The following is a 23,583-nucleotide window of genomic DNA, read 5'->3' as shown; positions in this document are numbered from 1 at the left end:
CTTCCAAAATGATTCTCCCTTGACTTCTTCCCGCTGATGCTGGGAGGAAATATCCTTCAATTTTATCCAGGAATTAATGTCAGAAAGTTATCTTCTGTCACACAGCTAATAATAAGGGAGGATTAGCATAGCTTTGAATAGCACTACTAACTTGGTTTTAAAAAACAGGAGTTACAAGGGGTTAGGAGTGTATATACACACCAAATATCAAGTTTTCACCTAAGTCCCCTACATGCAACAGCTGAAGGCAGCTCAGGGTATCACAGAATCACAGAACAGGTCAGGTTGGAAGGGACCACAGTGGGACATCTGGTCCAGCCTCCTGCTCAAGCAGGCTCATCCCAGAGTACATAGCACAGGACTGTGTCCAGACAGTTCCTGAATATCTCCAGTGAGGGAGACTCCACACCCTCTCTGGGCGATTGGTCCAGTGTAGCATCAGTATCCATGAACAAAATACCATTGTTTGTATCCCAACCCTCTCTTCTCCCTGCCAAAACAAGCATTTACAATATTCTCAGTGAAATAGGATGTAAACAGTCTTTATCATTCCTTCAAATGATTCCCAGTGGTAGACCATGTACAGTTCAGTAGCAAATACTATTAAAGCACCTAAAACTGCCCTATTCTTTCTAACCTCCCTTTTCTCTGTTGGTTTGGGGTTTTTCTACCTGATATTGCCCAAAGCCTGCATGCCAAGCTCTTGAAGGCAGGAGCTGTTTGGATCTGCTTAAAATCACAATCCTTAGAAAATATGAAAATACAATATAAAAGAGCATCTAAATAATAATAAGACATTGCAAGTACTGATTTATTTATTGAAGAGCCTAAAAAGTATATGCAAGTAAAACTAGAATCATTCTACATCACTGAAAACTGTGAAATAAAAATGTTTTCCATTGTGCTTCATGCCATGTGGTAAGTCCTAAGCAGAATGAAACTTCTGCTGCTTGTGCAGCTGCTGAGGAAACCTTCTCTGGGATAGGATTTAGTAATTGGGGTTAACATCATCCTCCTGGCCACTGCAGTAACTTCTGCATTCTTCTCAGATCTCAGAGCTGGCCTCTTAATCAACACTATTCCCCAGGATAATAGTTAATTTAGTCCTATTAGTTAGCAAAACATACAGTTTTCTGCTACATCTTCTGTCTCCAGAACTGTTATATGATTGCATTAAAGTCACAGCCCTCAGTCCAGGGCTGAGCAGCTTCTGAGCCTAAGTCAAGATTATTATATTCCCCTCTGGTCTTTGTCTTGATGGGCTTTGCTGGCATCAGGTACCGAAGGTTCTTCCAAAACCTGGAATTCACAGGAAGAGATTTATCTTTTTTCCACTTCACCACCCTCTTTGATGGTAAAAGTGACAGTGATTCTGGCAAGAAATTGTAGTCACTTATAGGCATATATTCAATTAATATGATCTTAGTTTTTTTTTCAACTAGAGCTTTATGCAGTCCACTCTCAAGTTCATATATGGCTCTGTCAGAAACGTAGTTCTGGCTCAGAATGATGATCAATCTTCTGCTTTTATCAATGAATGAATGGATATCATCAACAAACGCTGCAAATTAAAGATACATTTATTGTTAAATTGAAAGGATAGCCACAAAATCAACTTATCTTTTAAATTCACATATGTACCAAAATATCCCTCTCATAAAGTGACAGCATGTAATCATCCTGTACTTATGAAGAGATTAATATGTGTTAAAGATTAAGAGTCACTGAAAATTAACTCAATTTGGTCAAAGTTTGCTCTCTGGAGCAGACATAAACCTGTTTATAATCTCCTGCATGTAATCTGGCAGTAGTCACATGGACAGAAGGCTACAGCAAAATTTCACTTTCCTCCCACCAGGCACCTCTTTGCTCTTTTCTAATAGATACCATTGGAGTGATTGCATGGAAAGGCACAAACAGCAACCTCTCCCCAGGTATTCTGTAACCCTGGGTTACACCTTCCTTTATGACACCAAACACACAAATCTACTTCCAGTAATCCAGAGCTAAGACCAGCATGTGATGACAGAAGGAGTTCCAACTGTGTTTTAGACTGATGACTTTTGGCATGAAAACTGATGAATGAAAGTGAATGGTGATACCCTTTAAATATCTAATTGACTTTTCCTCCACAACTTCCAAAGCTTGTTTTAGCACTGTGGGACAAAAATCATCATAAACCAGAGATCTAGAAAACATGAGCTGTAGAGAAAGGCAAAGCAAACTGCAGAACTAACCTAATAAAGAGAAAACTGAGGGTGAAAGGAGGCTGACAAGGGAATTATAACACCAAAGGCTCCTGTACAAAGAAGGAAATATTCCACTTTACATGTTCAGAATGGATCAGACCAGAGAAAAGCAAATAAGCTAAAACTACTGAAATATTTAGACTACACACTTCAAATACTTAGAGAATAGGTAAGAAAGGAAGTGCTTGGAAGAGATGAGGCTCACCTCAGGTTAGAAAGATTTGTCAGGAACGGATATAAAGAGATATGATCCTGCTTAATGAAAGAGACTGACTGGTCTTATTGTTCTGTGGTTTGAACAATGAAATCCTATTCCTTAGCTGGATTTTGGACTAATTGGAAACTCATAGTACCTTTCATCCAAGCAAAAGGCAAATGCCAGGTACATCCATAGGCCAAACCAAATTCCATTTTCTTATTTCTATTTTGTTATGGCACCCGTTTCGTTCAGAGAATGGTTTCAACCACCACTGTATAGATACAGCAAACATACAGTTTATCTAAGAATAAAGAGTACCAGAGTCTCCAGCTGCTCTGTGCAGTAAATGTGAGTTCAATCCTTGACCCTCAGCAAAAGTAGAGCAAAAGCACTATTTCTGTGAAGTATATTGATATCTATTGATACAGTGATACAGTGCATGTGTGTGTTAAGTGTATATGAATTCAAAAATACAACTTTAAAACATGTAAAATGTCTACAAAACTTTGCATGTGCATAGTCCAGATTAAATTAAAAACATATCCTTCCAATGGACAACACGTGACAAAATTCCTTCTAATTATAGACTTTTCTCTTTGTATGAAAACAATGAGCCTATTTAATGACAAGAATATTCAGTACACTTACCTCCTCCAGCAAATACATCCCTCTCAAATATACATAACTTGTATCCAAAGTTTTCTTCTAATATCATGGGCAATATCTTCAAAGCAAATTCCCTCTCTTCTTCAAGAGGAGAAACACAGTCTTTCAGGTAAGACACAAATGCATCATATTCTTTTCCATCTGAAAATAATCCAACAATTGTTGTCTTGTTATCAACCACTAGAAATCCAGTATCTGATTTGCCATTCTGGCTTTCAAACTTAGTGTCCCAATAATAAAGCATCTAGAAACCCCTCATCTTTCTTCTGAAGACTCTGAACAGTCTTAAACACTCTTTTTCATATTCAAAAAATATCCTGAAGAAATTTAAGGTTGATACAAAAGATTCTGATTGCATTTGGAAAATACTTGAAAATATTTCCTTCTACATTGAAGTGCTTTTTAAATAAAATTAGATTAATTTAAGCAATTAATGTCACATCTGTGAAGATCAAGATATGCAGGGAAGCAAAAAATGTGTCTGTAAACTGAAAAAAATGCTAATTAATTGATATTGCAGATTTCAACATTTATTGTACACTATGTGTCTATGAGTATCAAGTGGAATGAGTACCAGTAAAAGAGAGAGCAAACCAGTTAATTATTTTTGTTATGAGAATATGCCGTGACTGGTCATTTACAAGCAGAAAATCAAAGACTGACCCAGACCCAGGCCCTCCACACTGGCACAGAGAACAATTATCAGGATTGATAGACAAGCACACGTGGCTTAGCTTATTAAATTTTACTTCTTTGCTTCCCTTTCTGAATACTTTACTGCATGTAGTTCACAAGAGAGAGCACAAAGTAAACTCCATGAAACCCTACTCATTCAAGAGCTCTAGGAGGAGGAAATCCATTGCCTGCTATCCAACAGGCAGCTCCTCCAGGGCAGCACAGTCCAGGTTCTCAGAGCTCCTCCCTGAGTGAGTGTAAGTCAGTGCACACTGTGGTAGCTGATACCAACGAGTAGACAATAACACTGGCAGGAATAAATTACATCCACCCATTAATGAAAGATCTCCAACTGCTACAGTGCATTCAAGCTATATTCAAACTGATTTAGAAGGAAGGCCAAGATCAGACCCATATATACAGAAAGTTTTGTCACCAGAATTTCCAGAAAAACAATCCCTAAAATTGAGTAATTGTCACGTTTTTTTGCTGTGAAGGCCACAGAGCTGCTGCCTGGCCAGATAGTGGGAATCTGCATTCCTGCTTTCCTTAAGAGCATGTAGTGACAAACCTATAAACATGCAATGGCATCTACAGTCAAGGAAACATTTTAAGCTTCACCCAACTGAAGGGCATCAGTGAGATGAAAACAAATTTGTATCAGTCTGCCCATCTCAAATCTGCAGAGTGTTCATCCTCTTCATGGATAGACAACTACAAACCCCTCCACCCCTACCAACTTTTGTGATGAAGAACATGTCAGAGCTCATCTGAACAGCTCCCAACCACATCCCTTCCTCTGCCTGCTCCAGAGGCAGCTTCTTCACTGTGTTTATCTGCTGCCATTGCCACATATATAACAAACACACATTAACACCCGACCATCAAGTTCTCTTTTATACATTGTTTTTTTCTTCTCACTCTTCTCCTGGATTTAAGACAATTTTTCTTTTCTCTTCCTTAAAGCTGACTGTTCCACAGAACCTACCAGAAAATATTTTACATCAATACACTTATTTCAATGTCAGCATTAGCAAAGCCATACCTCCAGCAGTATCATCTCTCCTGCATATACTTCTGTAAAATAGGACGAAGTCGACCCTAAACATCACAAACACAAACACCACAGCTACAGCAACAAATGGAAATAGCAGAGCAAGGACCATTCCAGTGGTAAATATGTGCACAGGCAGGTCTTGAGTCTTCCCTGTAAAGAGAAACCAAGCAAATTACAACCTTAACAAAGAGTATTATATAACAAGATTAATGTATCAAATGCTGATGGCACCTAAAAGTCACCTCAAAAAAATCACAGTGTTGATAAGAATACTTTCCTGCTAACGTTTCAAGCACATGTGCATGCCACTGGTTCTGAGAGAAACTACAAAACAAGTTTTACTGTAAAAACAAGAGAAACAATCTTGGACAAAATCTCATACAGTTAATTTATGTGTTTTCAGGCTATGTGAGATCAAGACTGAAATTACAGATCCTCATAGATGCAGAGCATCCCAAAATGATAGTCATTCACTTTTGTGAGGAGTTTCCTTCAAGTTTTTTTTATTCTTTCCTCTTATTATCTACCTTTTACCCCTCTCTCTGTCCTATCCATAAGTTTTTAATGTACACTTTAACCTCTTTGGCTGAGATATTTTTATATTCTTTTGCTCTAGTCTTCTTCAGGCTTTTCTTTATTATTGTTATTGTTGATTTTATTATTATTATTATTATTATTATTATTATTATTATTATTATACCGATTTTGAACATTTTAAACTTCATGAAATTTTTATGAAGGCACTCTCAACACACACTCATTGTAGTCTATTTCTTTTGCTTTGCACTCCTTCTGTCCCTGTCAGAGAGCAGGAGGAATCACCCAGGGGTTGTTAGGTCCAGCACTAGCTGTCACAAGCAGACAGAAGGATTTGGAACAGTGTTTTTGAAATGCCCTCAGGATAAAGAAGGGTGAATAATAAATTAGTTCTAGATCATGCCATACCTTTCTTCAGTTTTACTATTTTAATCCGTGTGCTCTCATCAGCCTGCAACATGCAGGTGAAATTATGATGCATGTCCTCATCTCTCACTTTTTTAATCCGTAGCAGCCTTGTGATATAGTACTTGGTTCCCAACCTGCAACAAGGAATGGTGTTACCAACACTGTCTGCTCAGAAACCTACAACCACCTGAGAGGCAAATTTTGAGGAAAAGGTTCTAAAGAAAACCCTCAGACTGTGTTTTTTACTGAATTTGCAGTTCCACAAAGCATAGGACATTATCACATATTAAATGCAGCACTTTCAGGAAACCTACTGTAGTTTTTTGAGTTCCTCTTCACACATTGAAGGTTCATTCTCAGGGATATCTGTGCATTGTTCTGGAAACGTTTGGTTAATTAACCAGTAGAGGCTGACATCTTCTCGCATATAATAACCCAGGAAACCTGTGCAATTGAGTATCTCTTCTTCACCTACAAAAAATAGCATAATATGGGAAATTTAGTGACAAATAGGATTCATGTACACAGTGTAGTAAAGTGTCAGCTTTCCAGGAAACATACCCTATAAGCTGTGCTCCTTTCTGAATTTTGTAGCCCCTGCTCAATGTTTTATAGGTGTTACACCTGCAGTCTTGGTGGCTTCAGCAATTGTGCACTGTTGCAGAGTGACAGCCATCCATTGCTTCCTTTCAGATAAATCATCACAGCCAGGAGGGTTCAAACAGACCTGAGAATTCCAGGCTTTAGGAGATAAAGGGAATTGGACTTGGTGATCCTTATGAGTCCCTTCTACTTGCCATATTCTATGATTTTATAAACTAGACTGTGTTCTGCAGGCTGAGAACAGAAGAGGAAAATCTATCAGCTGTGCTCCAGGGCCAGGTAAAAGTAAGTAACTGGTAAGGGGAATTACAACCAACTAATTATAATAGGGAAACTACATATGATTACTCAACAAAACCAAAGCCCCTGCTCAACAAGCACAGAACAATTTCTTATCTCAGTATCAAAACTGGAAATTCCTGAATACATGAACAAGTCATTCACTCAGTTAGCTACTTGTCCCATTTCAAAGCACTAATTGTAAATGACAGGAACCATCCCATAAAGTTCCAATAGTTTGAAGAAATTGAAAAACTAAAAGGACAATTGTACACTTGGAAAAAAAAAAGGGCAGAAAACTACAACATTGGAGTGTGAGATTTTTTAAACTCTGTCATGGGAAACTTGATCTGAAGTTAGCTGCAACCACAGTTTCAAGGCTATTGCAGCATCATTTCCAGGGAACGCATCCAGAATGCTCTTCATTAAGCCAGGAAAAGTGCATGTCAGTCCTTCTTTAGACCATCACATATCTTACTTTCCAGTAAGAAAAAAATTTACCCAGAAATTCTCTAAGACCACAAAAAGCTGTCTTCTCAAGATTTATCAAATAGTTCTAGAACCTTCAAAGCAAGATCCAGCTGAAAAACTGTCCATTGTAGATTCAGACCTTAGAAATCTAAATTACAGTTGCACAGACCTAACCTAGTATCAGGTACAAATCAGGTATCAATGGAATTACTTATTACTGCTGTTCACTGAGTAAACCATACATCTTTTACACATTGATTCATGGGGTTTGCTATCTACAAAAGAAAGCCCTGGAGAGATGTTTAATCAGCACCACCACTTTCTCATGCAGGTTGTAGCAAGAGAAAGAAGCAGCTTCTGCCTCTTTGAAAGGGTACATTTAGTGTACTTGTGTATCAATCATGTAATACCTACACCAGGCAAAACATTACCAGATGAGAGGTAGGACCACATACAGTAGGATGCACAGACAATTCTTAATTTAATTACACTTATCCAGACCATCAACCCCAAAGAAATCATAACAAAAGCATGTAGTTAGAGTAGTTACCTCAAAGATTTTTGTATTAATTTCATACCTATTTTTGTTTCAATTTCTTCATGATGTCCAACTATCTCCAAAGACAAAGCCTCTGGTGCATCTAAAATAGAAGCATTGCGATTGAAGTAATACCTTACTTACATTCTTCCACAGTAAAAGTTACTGTGCTTAATTGCTCTATATATAAAACTTATCACAAACATTCCATTTAATTCACAGAATAATATGTGGATTCTGACATTACTGAGTAGCTCAAAACTCAGTATGTTTGCTGAATTTTTTTCACATACTTATATATACAGAATACAATTTGCAAAGGTTGGAAAGGCTCTTGTGCAAAATTCTTAATAAATTTGTATGACTTACTTAGAGCAGCTATTTTGAAAAAAAAAAAAAACTGCAGGGAAAACATATTAAATACATTTTCCAAAGTTAGTAATATTTCATCTTAACTTCTGCTTTTTTACTTCTCAAATTATTCTGAAGTAGTTCAGATTACCAGACTTGTTCCCCCGGTATAGATTTATCAAATGAGAACAGCAATTAAAAATCTCCATAGTAAAGTGAACCAAAAAAGTATACTTCAAATTTTTAGAAAGCTTTCTTACCTTCTTCTACTACAAGTTTAATTGTATTTGTGCTGTGGTATATCATTCCTTCATGACTGATTGAAATTTTACAGGTATATATCCCAGAGTTCTGTACTGTTAAGGCTCTAAAATTTAGTTCCCTCTCTGTTTCATGTTCATATTTCTTACAGTCCTGCATCAATAAAACCAGAAAATACTATTCTGTAGCAAAAATGCATTCAAAACATTAAAGAAATTAAGATTTTTTTTTTTAAACAAAGTGTCACCATCACCTTTTCACTATCTCAATGACATGTGTCTCACCCAAAAGAGGTGCAGGCTCAATTTTCACTCATGGTCACTTAAACACAACATTTGAACATTTAACCCATTAGAATCTGAGAACACTGCAGTTGAGGAAAACATAACTTACAGCCCTACCCACCCTCCCAGGTCCCAAAGGGCAAGAGAACAGGGCTGTAGCTCATTCTTGCCAGGCTACTCAGGATGCCTGTACTAAATCAGACAAAATCCCTTCCTGAAACTGATTGATCTTGGAGGGAACAGGGTCTGTTACTCCAGCCAGGAGACCTGAGAGGAATAAGGAGCAATCCTCAAAAAGATGACTTGCCAAAAATGAATAGAACTGGATATGTTGCACACTTAAAAACTGTTCAGAAACAACAAAATTGAAAAAGTTTGCAAATACTTTATGAGTGCATGCTAACAGTAAAATAAAAATCTTGGCACCTCATTTAGCATCAGTACAATATCTGTATCAGCAAAGTAGCAGCTGGCTAAACCAGCTGCTGCCTAAATCAGCAAACAGACAGGCACATCAGCTCTTTTATCATTCCAAACTGCTAGTTTAATAACTTCTGAAACAGGTATATTTTTAACAAAACTGACAGCAGACAAAAGCTTTGTTTTGTATATCTGTCTAAAGTTTTTCCCTCTAATCCCATGAGAAATTAGAGCTTTACAAAGTTTGTAGATGCTTCTAAAAATCTGTTTGTAATTAATATTTCCTGCAATCAGATGTTTTGTTTCTACAGCCAATGATTTGAGTGACACTGCTTCAGTAATTACCTTGTACCATGTTATGCTGTCATTTTCATAGACAGACAAATCACTGCATTTCAATGAATGACCAATTCCAGCACTTTTAATTTCTGTAGTTAAATGATTTTCATTGAAACAGCTGCTTTTATTTCTTTCAAGTATATTCAAGGTCCACTTTTGAATTGTGACATTTTGGTTTCCATTGCTAAGAAAAAAAATATAGCAAAATCAGTTTTAGGAGCTTTCTGAAATAATGCAGCTTAGTGAGTTACAAAATACAAATAAATTCCCAAATACATCTGTTAGGCAGAAAGTACATCTACAGTGACCCAATTATTTTTAGTCCCCTTTATCACTTTCCCACTCCCAAATAAACATAATTTCCTTTAATCAAACAGTTTATCTAAACTAAATGCACTGTGACAAAACATTTCACAATACAATTATATCTATGGAACATGACAATGTATACTACATTGACCTGAAAAAGCATGCAACAATCTGTGACATCATCCATAGTTACATGAGAGCATTCAAGAATTTTGGACATAGAATCAGCTAAAAATTTTCAGGTTTAATTTCCTTTATGTTACTAAAGTTAAAAGCCATTACAGAAAATTATATTTGTAAAATTAAAAATAATGTAGGCAAGTCTGGTATTATTCACATTAATGAATTAGTAATTGTTTGATATTCTGCAGGTATTTTGGAATATTTTGGAATTCAATGGTATTTTGGAAATATTTCTAAACTCCACAAGTCTAATGAATCACAGCATTATTATGATTCAATCATGTCTGCAAAACAAGGCACTTTGGAAAGGATGCATCTCTGTCTTTGAGTCTGCAGGGATCAGAGATCTATAGCAGCTGAGCACCCCAGGCTGACTGAAAGAGGCAGGAGCTATCACTTCTGCAGCAGAGTCATCACATCCCATGCCGTGTCTGTAAAAGACCACAGAAATATGCTCCAAAAATACTTTCTTTGGATATCTAGGAGCTGATCATTTTCATGTAGGTATCTACTAAGTTCTATCTGTATATTCCTTGAAAGAATCAGATTACAGTTGTTATTTCACTGATTGATATATCCAAAGACAAGACTACCAAAGGAAAGGAACCTGGAGAACTTTTGACTTAAATTTGGCAAAGTTAGAGCTTAAGAGAAAGCCATATGTTGCTGTCAGTTAGTGGGTGAGAGTCTGTCAGTTAATGGGTGAGATTTTGCAATTAGTGCATAAAAGCTCTCATTTGTTTTTTGAACAGAGGAAAAGAAGCAACCACAGAGCACTTCCCTCCAGTGTCAGTCATGTCTTCATAAATACGTTTGAATCTTTTTGCCTCCAAGAAAAGAAAAACAAATTTATTCCAGAACTGCAACCAGTCAAGAATTGTTTCAATGAGAAAGGCCAAGAGGACAAAGCAGTTGGAATGGAGTTGTATCCCTGGTGACTGCTTCAGCTTGAGCACCATTTTTGCCATACCTTTTGAGTGTACAAGATTCAGAAGAGCTGTTAGCACACCATTTTTATGATGAATTTAGACCAAATCTTGAGTTGTTTCTTTTCACCCTCTTTGCATTGTAGCCCTTTCTCAAGCTACACAGGTTCTCCTTACTCACTTGAGATGTTCATTTCTCCTAATTGCATTTGACACCTTAAACCAACAGATGGTGGTTTTGGTGAATCAGCAAACTATGCTGTACAAACAGGAAAAGCCTTACCAAAACTTTTCCATCAGAGACGAGCTCACAGGGATGTTCACAGTGGATGGAGATCTTTTCACACATTCTTCAACATCTTATTCACACATTTAAATATGAGCTACTAAACACAGTCAGAAATGGGACCAAAGTCAAAAGTCACCCTGTTACAGTGCAGTTTATACAACCTATTTTTGTTTTGTTTAGGACAAGGTAATCTGTGACCCAGGAAGGCCTCTCTCCCCCTGACAGAAAAGGTACCTAAAATAAGTTTAGGTGTGGACATAAGCATTAATTCCAATTAATTCCACTGAGCCTGTGTTTCTTTAGGCATCACCCTACTAATCTGAATACTGTCAGAGAATTAATTACAGATCTAGCCATGAAATGAAAATGATTTTACTCTCTAGATTCAGCAGATGAAAGAGAAGGGTCCATAAAGCCATATATTCACCCCAACACTGTTACTCCACAGAGACTTTCCTCTGTTTGGGGAAATCACTCAAAGTAGACCAAGATATTCTACCTGGTGAGCCAAAATCTGAGGAGGCTGTCCTTGGAATTCCAAGGAGGATATCCCTGGAAGGTATTGAAACTATACAAACAAAAATGAATTTTTTCATACATAATTTCTACTTTTCTGCCATACAACATGGTTTTCAAAACACACACACACACACACAAATCCTCTAGTTGTAGTTTTTAAACTCCTACTATCTTAATTTTTATACATTTTTATCCTGATTTTCACTTGTTGAGAGTCTTCAGTGATACTTTGTCGGGAACAAAACCACTTCTGGTTTAACAGCTTTGCAATCTTCCCCCAACAAACCCACCAAGAAGGAACAACAAAATCTAGCTTGACTCAGAGGATGATACAAGGAAGTGAAAGTCCTTGGAAAATACAAACCAAGTTTACTGGATACATAGCCAATTCATTTATCCCTTAGCTGTTTTACTGCAACAAGCCAGTGTTATCTTGATATAATCTTCTGCAGAAACTGTCACTCTATTTCCAAATTGTAAAATTGCAGTGTTACCTCTATATGGAGGTTCCCACAGCTTTCAACTGTTCTAAACATTTTGAAAAATAAAGCAATATTAGGATTTTAAAATTTATCACGTGTTTATTGTGGTTCTCTTAAATTTTTTGTTTTTTCCAGGAACCTCTAAGTTCTCACAGTTTCAAGATCACCAAACCTGATGACCTGCTTTATTGTATTCTGTTTTTTTCTTTGACAACCTTAGGCTATTCGAAAAAAAACCCCAAAAAACAACAAAACCAAAAAAACCCAAAAAACAAAAAACCACAAATTACAAATTTTTCCAAAGACCAGTGACAGAGTTTTTGCTGCTTACCTCGCTTACTACAAGTACACATGAAATTTTTATTTTCAAGAATGTCAATGGAGATGGACACATTCAGGTCTATGGGTGATTTCCATTGATTCCTGAATTTGTATTCTAAGTGTAGTGTACTAACAAACACATGTGAACACATCAACAAACATACAGGCACACTTCAGCTATCTATGTATGTCACAGCAGGACACTTCTGGTTTAACTGTAAAACTTCTGATTCCTCTTTAAGCAAAACATAAGTGGTTAAAGCATCATAAAAACCTTGTTGCAGCACTTTTGCCTCTTGTTTCTTGCATATTGTCAGTTGTAACACATCAGGAAAAAAAATCCTACATTTAATTAGTTTGCAAAAGCTGTCAACATGTTGTCTTCTTTTCTTGAAAATCTGCAGTATATGTAATTGCCACATTGTTTCCTGAAACTGCCTAAACAGTTCTAAGTATTCTGAAAATTATTTCCCACATAGCTTACAAATACCTGTCTAATTTAAACAGTTGAAAATTAAAAAGATAATTAAAAATATACTTACCATATTTTCTTTCAAAAGTAAAACTTTTACTCTAACATAAATACTCTGAAATTAAAGTAATTCCACTTGGTAATTCTTATTAAATCTTAAACAAGTCCAGTAGTCCACAACAGCCCAAAATTTTTCCCTACGGAGACTTGTAAAAGTCCATTGCCTCTGCAGAAAACAGTTTTTACAATAATCTTCTGTATTTACTAAAATGTAACTCATTTAATATGCCTGCCAATAGTGAGAACCATCACATAAACTAAGTCCAAGTTCCCATTAAAACCCCATGAAAAAAATCCCCTTATGCCTATTGTTCCAGCTGTGAGACCTGTGAAGAGTTTCCACAAGAGGATTGCAAGATTCTGGCATCATTCTGATCCTAACAGAAAAATGAGTATTCATATGAGCCCTACAGAAAGAAATTAAAAACTTAACCAAACCAAACCAATCCCCCCCCCCAAAAAAAACCCCAAAAAACAAAAGGCAGAAACTCAAAATTCAATTCCAAATGAAATCTTTGATGTAATCAAAAGGTTTTTTCTGACTTTCTCTCTTAAGCAAATGAGTAAATTAAGACATTTCATAATGATTCTGACATTTTTGTGTTTTCTAACAATTACTTATTGTAACAAACTTCATTCTAATAGTTTTACTTCTGTTCTTTTCCTGTCATCATCCTTCTATATGTAAGGCTGTTCCCTTCAGTTTTGAGGTTCACACGTTTTCATAATAATTTTATAGAATTCTTGTGATTTACTATGGATTTACTGCCATTAGCCCAAGCACTTAAAATAATCAGAAGACCACAATGAATGTGAATTATGGCTGGGGTTATCATAGCTCTCTTCTTTTTTCCCCGTATTTTAGACTCATGGCAGTCTCCTTCAGTAGCCTGGCAATTCAGATATGATCTCCATGTATTTTTCCCATGCCTAAATTAGTCAGTCTGCATTTTGTGCCACTGATTAGGTGGCATTAGTGCAAGTTTTTAGATTTAATAGCTTTTTTGTGAAGAGACCATATAGACAACTGATCAACACAACAAAATTACAAGGTACCATACTCATCATCCCTAAAGAAAATCCTCTTGAATTTAATATAAATTATCAATATTTACCCTTCAATTAAAAATATTTTTCTTTTCATGTACCATCAGTAGTACTTTTAAAAATAATATCAGTAAGGAGATAATAGTAATGGTGTATATATAAAAATAAAAAAATGTTTTCAGCTTCAAAACCAACATGGAAGTTCACAATTGAAGTCTAGCTTACAGCTGTAAACTATCAAACTTGAGTCTCCAATATTTTTAGAAAAATATGGACAGGATTTTTTAGTATCCACAGTCTCATACCCTTTACAAACCTGGCTAGAACTTTAAAAGTATCATTTGGAGAACAGCACAAATCATTGTATGTAAGGTAATCTGCTTCAAATGAGTCAGTGTTTCAACTTAAATGCTAAATTATGGGTTTAGTGCAAGTTACTCATAAGAACTCTGTGCAGCTAACCTTTGATTTAATCCTTTAGTCTTTTGGGGGTTCCAATGAAGATTGCAACCAATTAATGGAGGCTCACATTATTTCTCCTTTTAACTCATGATGTTCTACAGCAGTAAGAAATCAAATCCAATTATTTCATTTGTCCTTTGAATGGCTCCATGCAGGCAAAGGTTTGCACAGAAAGAAGAATTCAGCTGTGCTATGTTTAACTTTTATTACACAGTTAGATGATTTTGCAAGCCTCATAGCATGAGATCCACTCAGCAGAGCAAGCAAGAACAAGTCTGGGGAAGAAGACAAGCAAATTTTTCCTTTTTCTTGGCAGTGGACAGAAGGGTTGCCTGACACTCATTTTCCTTAGGCAATTAATCACAAGTCAGAAAAAATGCTACCTGCCTTATCAAAAGGTTTACAGAACATTTGAAAGGATGAAACTCCTTATAGATATTTATAAATATTACAGGTCCACCTTGATAGCTATTGTGAGATGAAGTTGGAAATGACACTGCAGTTAATGCAGTGCCCTAAGCCCCTTTTATATGGATGCCACTAGCTATAGAAAACAAAACAAAGAAATTATCTTTATCATAGACATGTGCACAGGCAAGTCATTTACCCATTGTGTTGTGTACCCACCTGTGAACGACAGAGTAAATCCCAGAGTCACTGAGTTCAGTTGGCCAAAACTCCAGAAAATTCATTTGTGAAACAATTCTCTGTGTTCCCTTTATCAGTTGTTGCTTTCCAGCACTTTCTTTGTACCAGTTTATTGTGTATGCTTCTTCCTGAAAATGTTCTTGCCTCGACTCAAGATAACAAAGGAAAAAATATTCTCCTTCAAGAACATCAATGGAGGCACGAAGGGGGCACAGCTTCTCTTCAGAGAAAGGAGTAAAAAGATACATTAGGAAGCCAAATACTTATTTCAGAAAATTCCATTAGCCTGACTTTAAAGTGATTTGCTGTGCTTTTTTTTTTTAAATAAAAATACTTCTTTCAGCAAAATGGTCTGGAAATATTTATTTATTTGTTTGTGTTATATTTACTGGGAAAAAAAATCAGTTTTCCAAGACTTTATCTTACAAAAGCAACACCAGAAAGAAAAGGGTGCTGAAAATAAAAGGACATTTCCCTATCTTTGTTTCTTTCACATGAGTTCCACAGTCTCAGAACCAAATTGGCTCAAAGGGCAGAATCTGGCCTCACTCTGCAGTGAAGCAGCTGCCACAAATGGAAGAGGAAGGGAGAAATTCTTCACATATGGTTTGACTTGACAAATATGTCTAAGATAAAAGCACAGGTCCTATAAATTAACATTTATCTTCTTAATTAAAACTGAATCATTATATAGATATATTTCTGAAAAACTTCAGATATCTTTGGAAAGCTGCCTTGGAATGACATCAAGTGTATAAAATTTAGTCTCCAAGTCTGCCGTTCCAAACAAATCTCCCAAATTTACTTTTGCATACAAAAGTTATTAAAAGTACAGAAAAGGAGCCATGATCTAGGATCAAGGGTCAAAAATAAAATCAGCCTTTAGTCTCTCTTTTTCCTGAGGTTCTCTGAGATCATTGTTGTTTAGCAACTATTGTGACCACTCTTCTGAATGGCACAAAAAGAAGCAAACTCCTACTCTTGCTTGCTATGTCTCTTCATATGGCCATGGTCATATACAACATCATTCTCCAGGTAGCACCCTTGCTTTTTCACTTCATAATTTTAGTGTTTGGGACCAAATTTCCTAAGTCTGGAGCTGGGCTGTAATTGCCAAACCTTTAAGTTTTTGTTCTTGGCTGCAAAACACAAAGCTTGTCCTACTCCAAGCAACTGTCAAAAAAATGGCACATATTTTGAAGCTTCTATTATTGAATTGAAGACTTTTACTTACCAGTGGCAGATTCCATGATCAACATTAAAAAAAAAATCATTAGAGTCATTTTCTTGAGATACTTCTCACTTCTTCTCCAAAAAAAATTAAACTGAATTGCTCCTGCTTATTCTGAAAGCCTAAGAGTAAAAACAGCACAGTTCAGCACAAGTGCAGTGAAACAGGTTCCTTTGAGCATGTGATATGTGAGCAGTATAACTATTGCCTGCTGCTGAAGAGTGTTTTCCACATGGGAATTTACATATTTTCAACATAACAGCTATTTTCATACATCAGGTAATGTATCTAGATTTTTCTTTGCAAATTAATTTCAAATTCATAAAGCACTGCAGGATTTCCTTCTTCAATTTTCTTACTTAATAGATGCATTTTTCGGTGTTACAAGAGCACTCAAATCCCGAGCCAGTAGATACCTACCACAGGACAGGTACAGTGCTTTTTTTATCCACAAAGAGAATAAATTTTGTAAGACTGGACCTTGTAGAAACAGCTAAGGGAAACTTCCCTTGCCTTCAATGAGAAAAGCATAAGGTGGATTGGATATGTCAATGGTTAAAACTTTGACCCTGTTGGAAGACAATGAGACATTTCTTTCATAATTTGGTCTCTGGGGGCAATAAGTTCCAGCTGAGTGCTAAAATTTCCACTGAGGGGGAGGACACAAAGCAGTTACTTCATGTGTCAACTGATTTCAAAGGCAAATGAAAAACACCATTAATAAGACCAGTTTGGAGCATGATCTGAGGTTCCTCAGAACAGCAGGACCAAAGGCAGAGCTACTCCTGAGACTCTGCTTCAGTTTTGCTTACAAAACACACAGGTGACATACACAATCAGCTCTGTTCAGCCCCTGAATCCAAAACAGATAACCTTGCTTAGTGTGGCCCAAACATGGATGGACAAATGAGACACACACACACACACGAGATGTATTTCAGAGATCTGAGAGATCTGCCAAAAGAAATCTCATTAGCAATCCATTTCTTTTTTATTAAGTAAACCTGTTGAAATTTGAGAAATCAAACTTAAGGAGACTGCCCTAAGATTTAGAGTCAGAAAGCTCCTGTGACATGAAGAGTCTGGAGGCAGGAGGCTACTGCATTTCCAGCATTATTCCAGGACACCAACCTGTGTAGCTGCTCTCCCTCTCTCATCTTTCTTCTCAGCTCTTAATAAGTGTGCCATCATCCCTTAAAGCATTGTAAGGAGATTAAGGAAGTGTTTCACATCCCTTTTTTCAGATGGTTTGGTTGGCATATCCAGATTTAGAAATCTAAAAGAATCTGGATGTTGAGTTCTTCAACAAGCAATTTCAGTTCCTTATTACACATGGAGATTCAAACTTCATAAGAAAAGAAGGGCCTCTCTCTTTAATTTCTTGAATTTTGCTTTTCTTTTCTATGCTTTCACATTCAGAAGAAATATAGATGTTAGAGACTACAAGACTAAGATCCACTACATAAAGATAGAATTATATAACACCAGATTTTTAATTCTAAATCCACTTCTTTTTTGGTGTATCACATCAACACACAGAAGGTTGGTTGAATGCACACAGTATAATGAAAGCAACTTAGTAATGACTAGGTTTGAGATTCATGACTACTAAAAATCAAGACACAGGACCTTTAACTCAGTGATGTTGAACTTGATCAATTTGTCTGAAATTGTTCTACTGTAAGTTAGAAGTCTTTACATTTGAGCCATACAGTTTGAGCATTCTTCAATGAAAAGTTGGGGAGGGGAAAGGTGAAAAAAAAGAAAAGTGCTTTTACTGAAAGGCAGCTAATACAAAGAGAATCTTTGAGAAACAGAATAAGATTTTTAATTTTTAGAAAAAAAAATGAGAGTTATTTTGAACTAAAAGCAAAAATTGTCTGCCTAATAAAGGACTATAGAAATACTAATGGGCAAGATGCTAACTAAGCCTATAGAGGGAAATGACAGTTTCAATGAAAATTGATTAAATTACAAGTTGTCTATAAGGTTCAAAGTGACAATAGCTCTGAGTACTCTTTTAAGTTTTTATACCTGTTTAAAACCACCGATGGAATTTTAATAAAATACAGTTCTTAAAAATGCTTGTGCCACTGTGAAACCAACAAAAACTTTAAACAAACCAAAAGTCTAAATTCTGTAAAGTGCACTACAAATGTCTCATTAATTAGAAAATTGTGCACCATTAAAATTATTTCCCACTTTTCTAAAATCACCACAAGATTTTGGAGTGAAATGGGGCTGATACATAGAAGTGATTGATCTGCAATTTTGGACAAGTAACTAATTTTTATCAACACTTTTGGAAAACTTAATTTTGTCCTGAAGGGTTGTGACTTCCTTTTAAAAACAAAAAACCACAACAAATTCTTCTGAACACGAGACTTGTTCTAACAATCATCTTGAGGTTGAGGAAGGAAAGCACCAGTCTTTCCTCTTTAAGAATGTCTTCTTGTGGAATTTAAGCATTTTTAAATATTACCACACAGTGCCATAATTTGTGTGTCATTGATGAAGAAAACAAAAATATTTTCCAATCAGTTATCTTAACCATACTAGGTCCATACATCATTCTGCCAGGATTGTAGTTTCTTGGTAAAAATTAAAATGTCTTAATTTAAAAGAATATAAGCAAAGTTGCTTACTTACTATGCCAGGTGAACATGGACGGAGAGGGAGTTTTCCAAATTCCAAAGAATTGTAACTCTTTCGAAACTCATTCATCACTGACACAGAGAGTTGTCTCTCTCAGTGAGTCAATACACAGATATTTCAGTTTAAAAAACCTTCTGAAAAGGGAAAAGAGAACTATTGATTGCAGGAAGGAATAGGAAGATGTGAGAAATTAATTTCTGCTAGCATTAATGGAAAACTAATATCAAGTCCTTAATAATAATATTTTTTTTTTCTAAATGAGGCATTTGAGAGCTGCTACACAAGTGTTTTAGGCATAATCTTTTGCTCCTACCACTTAGAACAGCGCTGAAGGAGCCCCTCCACCTCCAAAGCCCCGCAGGTGAGGGAAAGGGCTGAAGACAGTGCAGAGATGGCAGGGGCTCTATGTTGAAATAAGCCAATTTCCAGGCTAAATTGTTTATAGGTAATAAGGAAAAAGTGCAGCATGGGCCCTGACAGAGGTGTGGGAGCCCAGTGGCACTGGGGAGCGGCGAGCAGCTGGGCGGACCGGGGAGAGCGGCAGGGTGGGAGAGAGACAGCTTTGGGGATGTGCAGGGTGGCAGAGAGACAGCTTTGGGGATGGGCAGGGTGGGAGAGAGACAATTTTGGGGATGGCCAGGGTGGCAGAGAGACAGCTTTGGGGATGGGCAGGGTGGGAGAGAGACAGATTTGGGGATGGGCAGGTTTGGGGATGGGCAGGGTTGGGAACGGGCAGGATGGGAGAGAGAGGTTTGGGGATGGGCAGGTTTGGGGATGGGCAGGGTTGGGTATGGACAGGGCTCGAGAGAGACGGGTTTGGGGACGGGCACATTTGGGGACGGGCAGATTTGGGGATGGGCAGGTTTGGGATGAGCAGGGTGTCCCTCAAAGGTCCCCGGGCAGCGAGGGCGGCTCCGCACAGCCGCAGGGATACCCGGAGCGGGGCCGGCGCTCCCCGGGCGAGGGGAGCACGGGGAGCTGCCCAGCCCAGCCATGGCTCGGAGCACGGGGAGCTGCCCAGCCCAGCCGCGGCTCGGAGCACGGGGAGCTGCCCAGCCCAGCCGCGGCTGGGAGCACGGGGAGCTGCCCAGCCCAGCCGTGGCTCGGAGCACGGCGAGCTGCCCAGCCCAGCCGTGGCTCGGAGCACGGCGAGCTGCCCAGCCCAGCCGTGGCTCCCGGTGCCGCTGCCCCTTGCCCTGCCCTACCTGGCTGCAGCCCGGCGCTGCCCGGCCGGGCGAGGGGGCTGCGCTGACCCCCGACCCCCAAACACAGAGATGCGCCCCGAGAGCACGGCGAGCGATGATCGAGTCTCTAGGAGACGGAGCGGGGTGAGATGTGCGTGTTTCTTCCCTCTCACGACCTTTCAGGGGAAGAAAAGGCGTAAGGAGGTGATGTCTTCCGATGTCTTCAGCCGAAACGCCTCTTCCTCCGCTTTTCCGCTGAACGCTCGCTGTAGACTCTTCCAGGCAGTGTTGTGGAGGTAGGACAGAGTGCTAGGAACGAGTATTTAAAGTTTTATCTCTGCTGTAGCTTCCTCCTCACCTCGCTGCCCGGTTTGAGAATGAGAAGGTGCCAGGAGGTAACACTGAAAGGCTGATATTCTGCAAAAGACACACACGCACACAAAGACACACATACACACATATACACGCACAAATAACATCACGCCAAAAAGAATTACAAACTTGGTGTGCAGGAAAAGAGACAAGGCAAAAGATACGATTCTACACTGTTTTTAATGTTCCCATTTCAGTGCTATATTTTTCCTGTGCTACCATTCCTTTCAAGGGAATAATAATGGAAAATTTCAAGACACGAATGCTTTATCTGCTAAGTACTGTTCAATGATTCACTATACTTCCAAAGTTAGTTTGACAGCAGCAGGAAAAAAACAATTCCCTCAGGAATTTTTTCATTTGCATATCACCCTTTTAATCCTCAGAAATTTGCTTGGTGACAGCGACCTCTTGGGTTTTTTACCTAGGACAACTGCTAATGCAAAAGTTCCCCATTTCAACAGGAGGGGAGAGTTTAGAGGTAAAAAAAAACTTAAAAGGAGGGAGGGATTATTCTTGGATATTTTCATTGCAGAGGTGAACCAAAGAAACCTTAGAGTGTTTTACTGTCTCATCTCATTTGTTTTCCTCATCACAGAATGAAGCAATATGTCTACAACCACAGTTAGACTTTGGATAATGTAAGTCAGCAATTCCAGGAAAGTAAGCTAAGGATCTAATTAACTAATTAACTATAACTGCTTTAAAAATGTGCAGAAGATTCTTTGCAGTATTTTTGGGTTTATGACTTAGTACCCGATTTTAAAACCTAAAAGAAAGCAGATACCATAAAGATGAAAATAATTTTACATTATACTCTGGAAACTAGCTAGTAGCCAATAAATAAAATGGTAAAGTAAAATCTCAGCAACTTTTTACTTTCACTTACTGTCTTCATAGTGACAGTTTGGAAACTTCTTTTTTTACTCCATCTTTTACAGCAATATTTTCCATGAGCTTTTCTCACATTTATTTGCTTTCATATCCTTTTGAATAATCCAACTTTTGAACTTTAATCTGCATTGCAGAAAGTGCTGTGCTCAACTGGTCCTTTCAACCCATGTCATAATTAGTTCTGTGATACATGAACATATGTGAAAGGAGTATAAACTTTACACTTTTCAGTTCTCAGACTAATACAATTTTAATGGAGAAGTCATAGCCTGGTAATTGATATGTAAATTAACTAGGTTAGATTTTAACTTTGAAAATGCCATGATGAACATGAAAGTTTGCACTAAAATCGGAAAACAGATTTTTGAATGAAGCGCTGACAACCTGACCAGTATTTCACATAGGTTTTCACATTTTCTTTTCCATCCAACATCAATTATATCAAGGTGCTAACTGAAAAACTGAAATGATTTCCATCATAAATTGCAACACATCCAGCTCCTGTAACCACAGTTTAAACCTGTTTGCTGTAAGGTGGCAATAGTCCTTCTTAAAATACATCTATTATCTCTATATGCAAGTTATATTAATTCTTATCATACATTAAGTCATGCTCAACAGTTTTCAGCATTATCTTCCCCTGATGTCAAAAAAGCAGTTTACAAACTGATAATGTGCCTGTTAGAGCCTCATATGTTTCTCAGAAATTTCAAAATACAGAATTTGGACATTTTCAAACTTTCCTCTGCATCACAGGATCACAGGATAATTTAGGCTGAAGGGACCTCTGAGAGTCCTCAAGTCCAGCCCCTCCTCAGGTCTACACAAATGAGACCTGAACACTTACAAAGATGGGGATTCCACAGCTTCTCTGGGCACATTCCAGCTTTGGAACATGCATATGGTGATTTTTTTTTTCCCCCTTATATGTAATATAAATTTCCTGTGTTCTAATTAGTGCCAGTTACTCTTTTTGTGCTCTGTGCTCTTGATGGTCTTCCCCTGGACTTCAATATGTCAGTACCTCATTTGTACTTGGGATCCAAAACTTGACATAGTGCCCCAGAGATGATCTCACAAATGCTGCATTCATGGGAATAATCACTTTCCACGACTTCATTCTCATTATTAAGATGCAGGCTGATCTTAGTCACAATGACACACATCCCTCCCACACAGTTTGATTTTCTGTCTGAAAATTCATTGGTTGTGCAGTCTGTTCCATTGTCAGGGCCATCAATAAGGATGCTGAAGATTCCTGGTGCCTGTATCACTCCCTGAGGGGTGCCTCTAGTGATTAGCTGTGATCTGAAGTTTGAATGCTGGTCCCAACCTGTTAGCCCCACAGGAACTTTGGTCCCACTGTTGTTCTGATCACTTTAATGGATTTGTCTGTCTAGCAGAGATTGTGTTAAGGACCTTGCTCAATACAAGATGTGCAGCATTCAGGGTCCTCCCACTGTCCAAAATACAGCTGGATATCATGATTTGTGTCTAAAACAATGGTTGTAGTTTTACAGCCCTTATAAGAGTCAGGAACACACAGGTGTACATTCACTTTTATGTACTATCAATTTTACACATCATCTTCCAAACAGGCTTTGCCCAATGCTGCAAGATTTTAATGTAGCATATACTACAAATAATAGCTTGCTACAAAAACTCCTGAAAACTTTTATAAACTTCCCTTAAGTGGTCAGTCTCTTGGGCTTCACGACCATGTGAGCAATAGGAACATCAAATCTCAACCCTATAGGATTTCTAGCTGGCCAGAATCTCTGGGTGCCTGTTCACCCACGAGAGGGCAGGATGACTCTGCTCTCTTAAGAAGTGAAAGCAAGTCTGCTCTCCAGAGTCCCCTGAGGTACCAAAACCACAGAAGCACAGGGCAGAAACTAAATAACATTTAAACTCTTTGTGGACAATATAATTCAGCAACAAAATTGTCTTGGTGCTGTTTAGCTTAAGCTTAAAGCATCCAAACTGAATCTTCTATAAGCTTTCTATGTTTATTGCTATGTTATTATTCCTATGTTTCTTTATTTCTATGTTGAAAGAACCATTGTTTGTGGGGGGTTTTTTTTGGTGGGGGGGGGGGGCAGGGCAGATTGTCATGCTGTTATTCAATGAAAGCATGTAAAAAAACTTTTTTTTTTTAATTCAAAAGATGTTTTTTTCAAATCTAGGTTGTT

General features: G+C 37.7%; 1 protein-coding gene across 4 annotated transcripts; it reads right to left on the bottom strand.

Annotated features, from left to right (window-relative positions):
- Window positions 1-662: 662 nt before the first annotated feature.
- IL18R1 (interleukin 18 receptor 1) lies at window positions 663-19,477 on the bottom strand. Of its 4 annotated transcripts, XM_079301467.1 has the most exons (13): window positions 19,255-19,477; window positions 18,936-19,075; window positions 17,418-17,586; window positions 16,290-16,408; window positions 15,035-15,275; window positions 9,344-9,521; window positions 8,294-8,447; window positions 7,723-7,785; window positions 6,106-6,262; window positions 5,792-5,925; window positions 4,835-4,996; window positions 3,097-3,255; window positions 663-1,561 (listed from the first exon to the last, which is right to left on the bottom strand). In XM_079301467.1, exons 4-13 carry the CDS (start codon window positions 16,336-16,338, stop codon window positions 1,161-1,163), a joined length of 1,698 nt encoding a protein of 565 aa, XP_079157593.1. In that variant the 5' UTR covers window positions 16,339-16,408; window positions 17,418-17,586; window positions 18,936-19,075; window positions 19,255-19,477; the 3' UTR covers window positions 663-1,160. The 4 variants fall into 4 exon arrangements, with proteins under 4 accessions (XP_079157593.1, XP_079157594.1, XP_079157595.1 ...); XM_079301468.1 differs by having other exon boundaries at window positions 17,418-17,562; window positions 18,936-19,477; XM_079301469.1 differs by lacking the exon at window positions 17,418-17,586 and having other exon boundaries at window positions 18,936-19,477.
- Window positions 19,478-23,583: the final 4,106 nt, after the last annotated feature.

The sequence above is a fragment of the Erithacus rubecula genome, assembly GCF_903797595.1.
Source record: "Erithacus rubecula genome assembly, chromosome: 1".
Taxonomy (NCBI): Eukaryota; Metazoa; Chordata; class Aves; order Passeriformes; family Muscicapidae; genus Erithacus; species Erithacus rubecula.
The sequence above is the reverse complement of the archived record's forward strand: the minus strand, read 5'-3'. Positions and strand labels throughout refer to the sequence as shown.

Bases quoted from the DNA above. Each gene is read 5' to 3' on its own strand.
- IL18R1 (XM_079301468.1), bottom strand. From the start codon at position 16,338: ATGACTCTAATGATTTTTTTTTTAATGTTGATCATGGAATCTGCCACT. The intron at 15,276-16,289 runs GTAAGTAAAAGT...CTTTCTCTGAAG, and splicing joins GATCATGGAATCTGCCACTG to AGAAGCTGTGCCCCCTTCGT. The intron at 1,562-3,096 runs GTAAGTGTACTG...TTTAATTTGCAG, and splicing joins GGATGTATTTGCTGGAGGAG to CGTTTGTTGATGATATCCAT.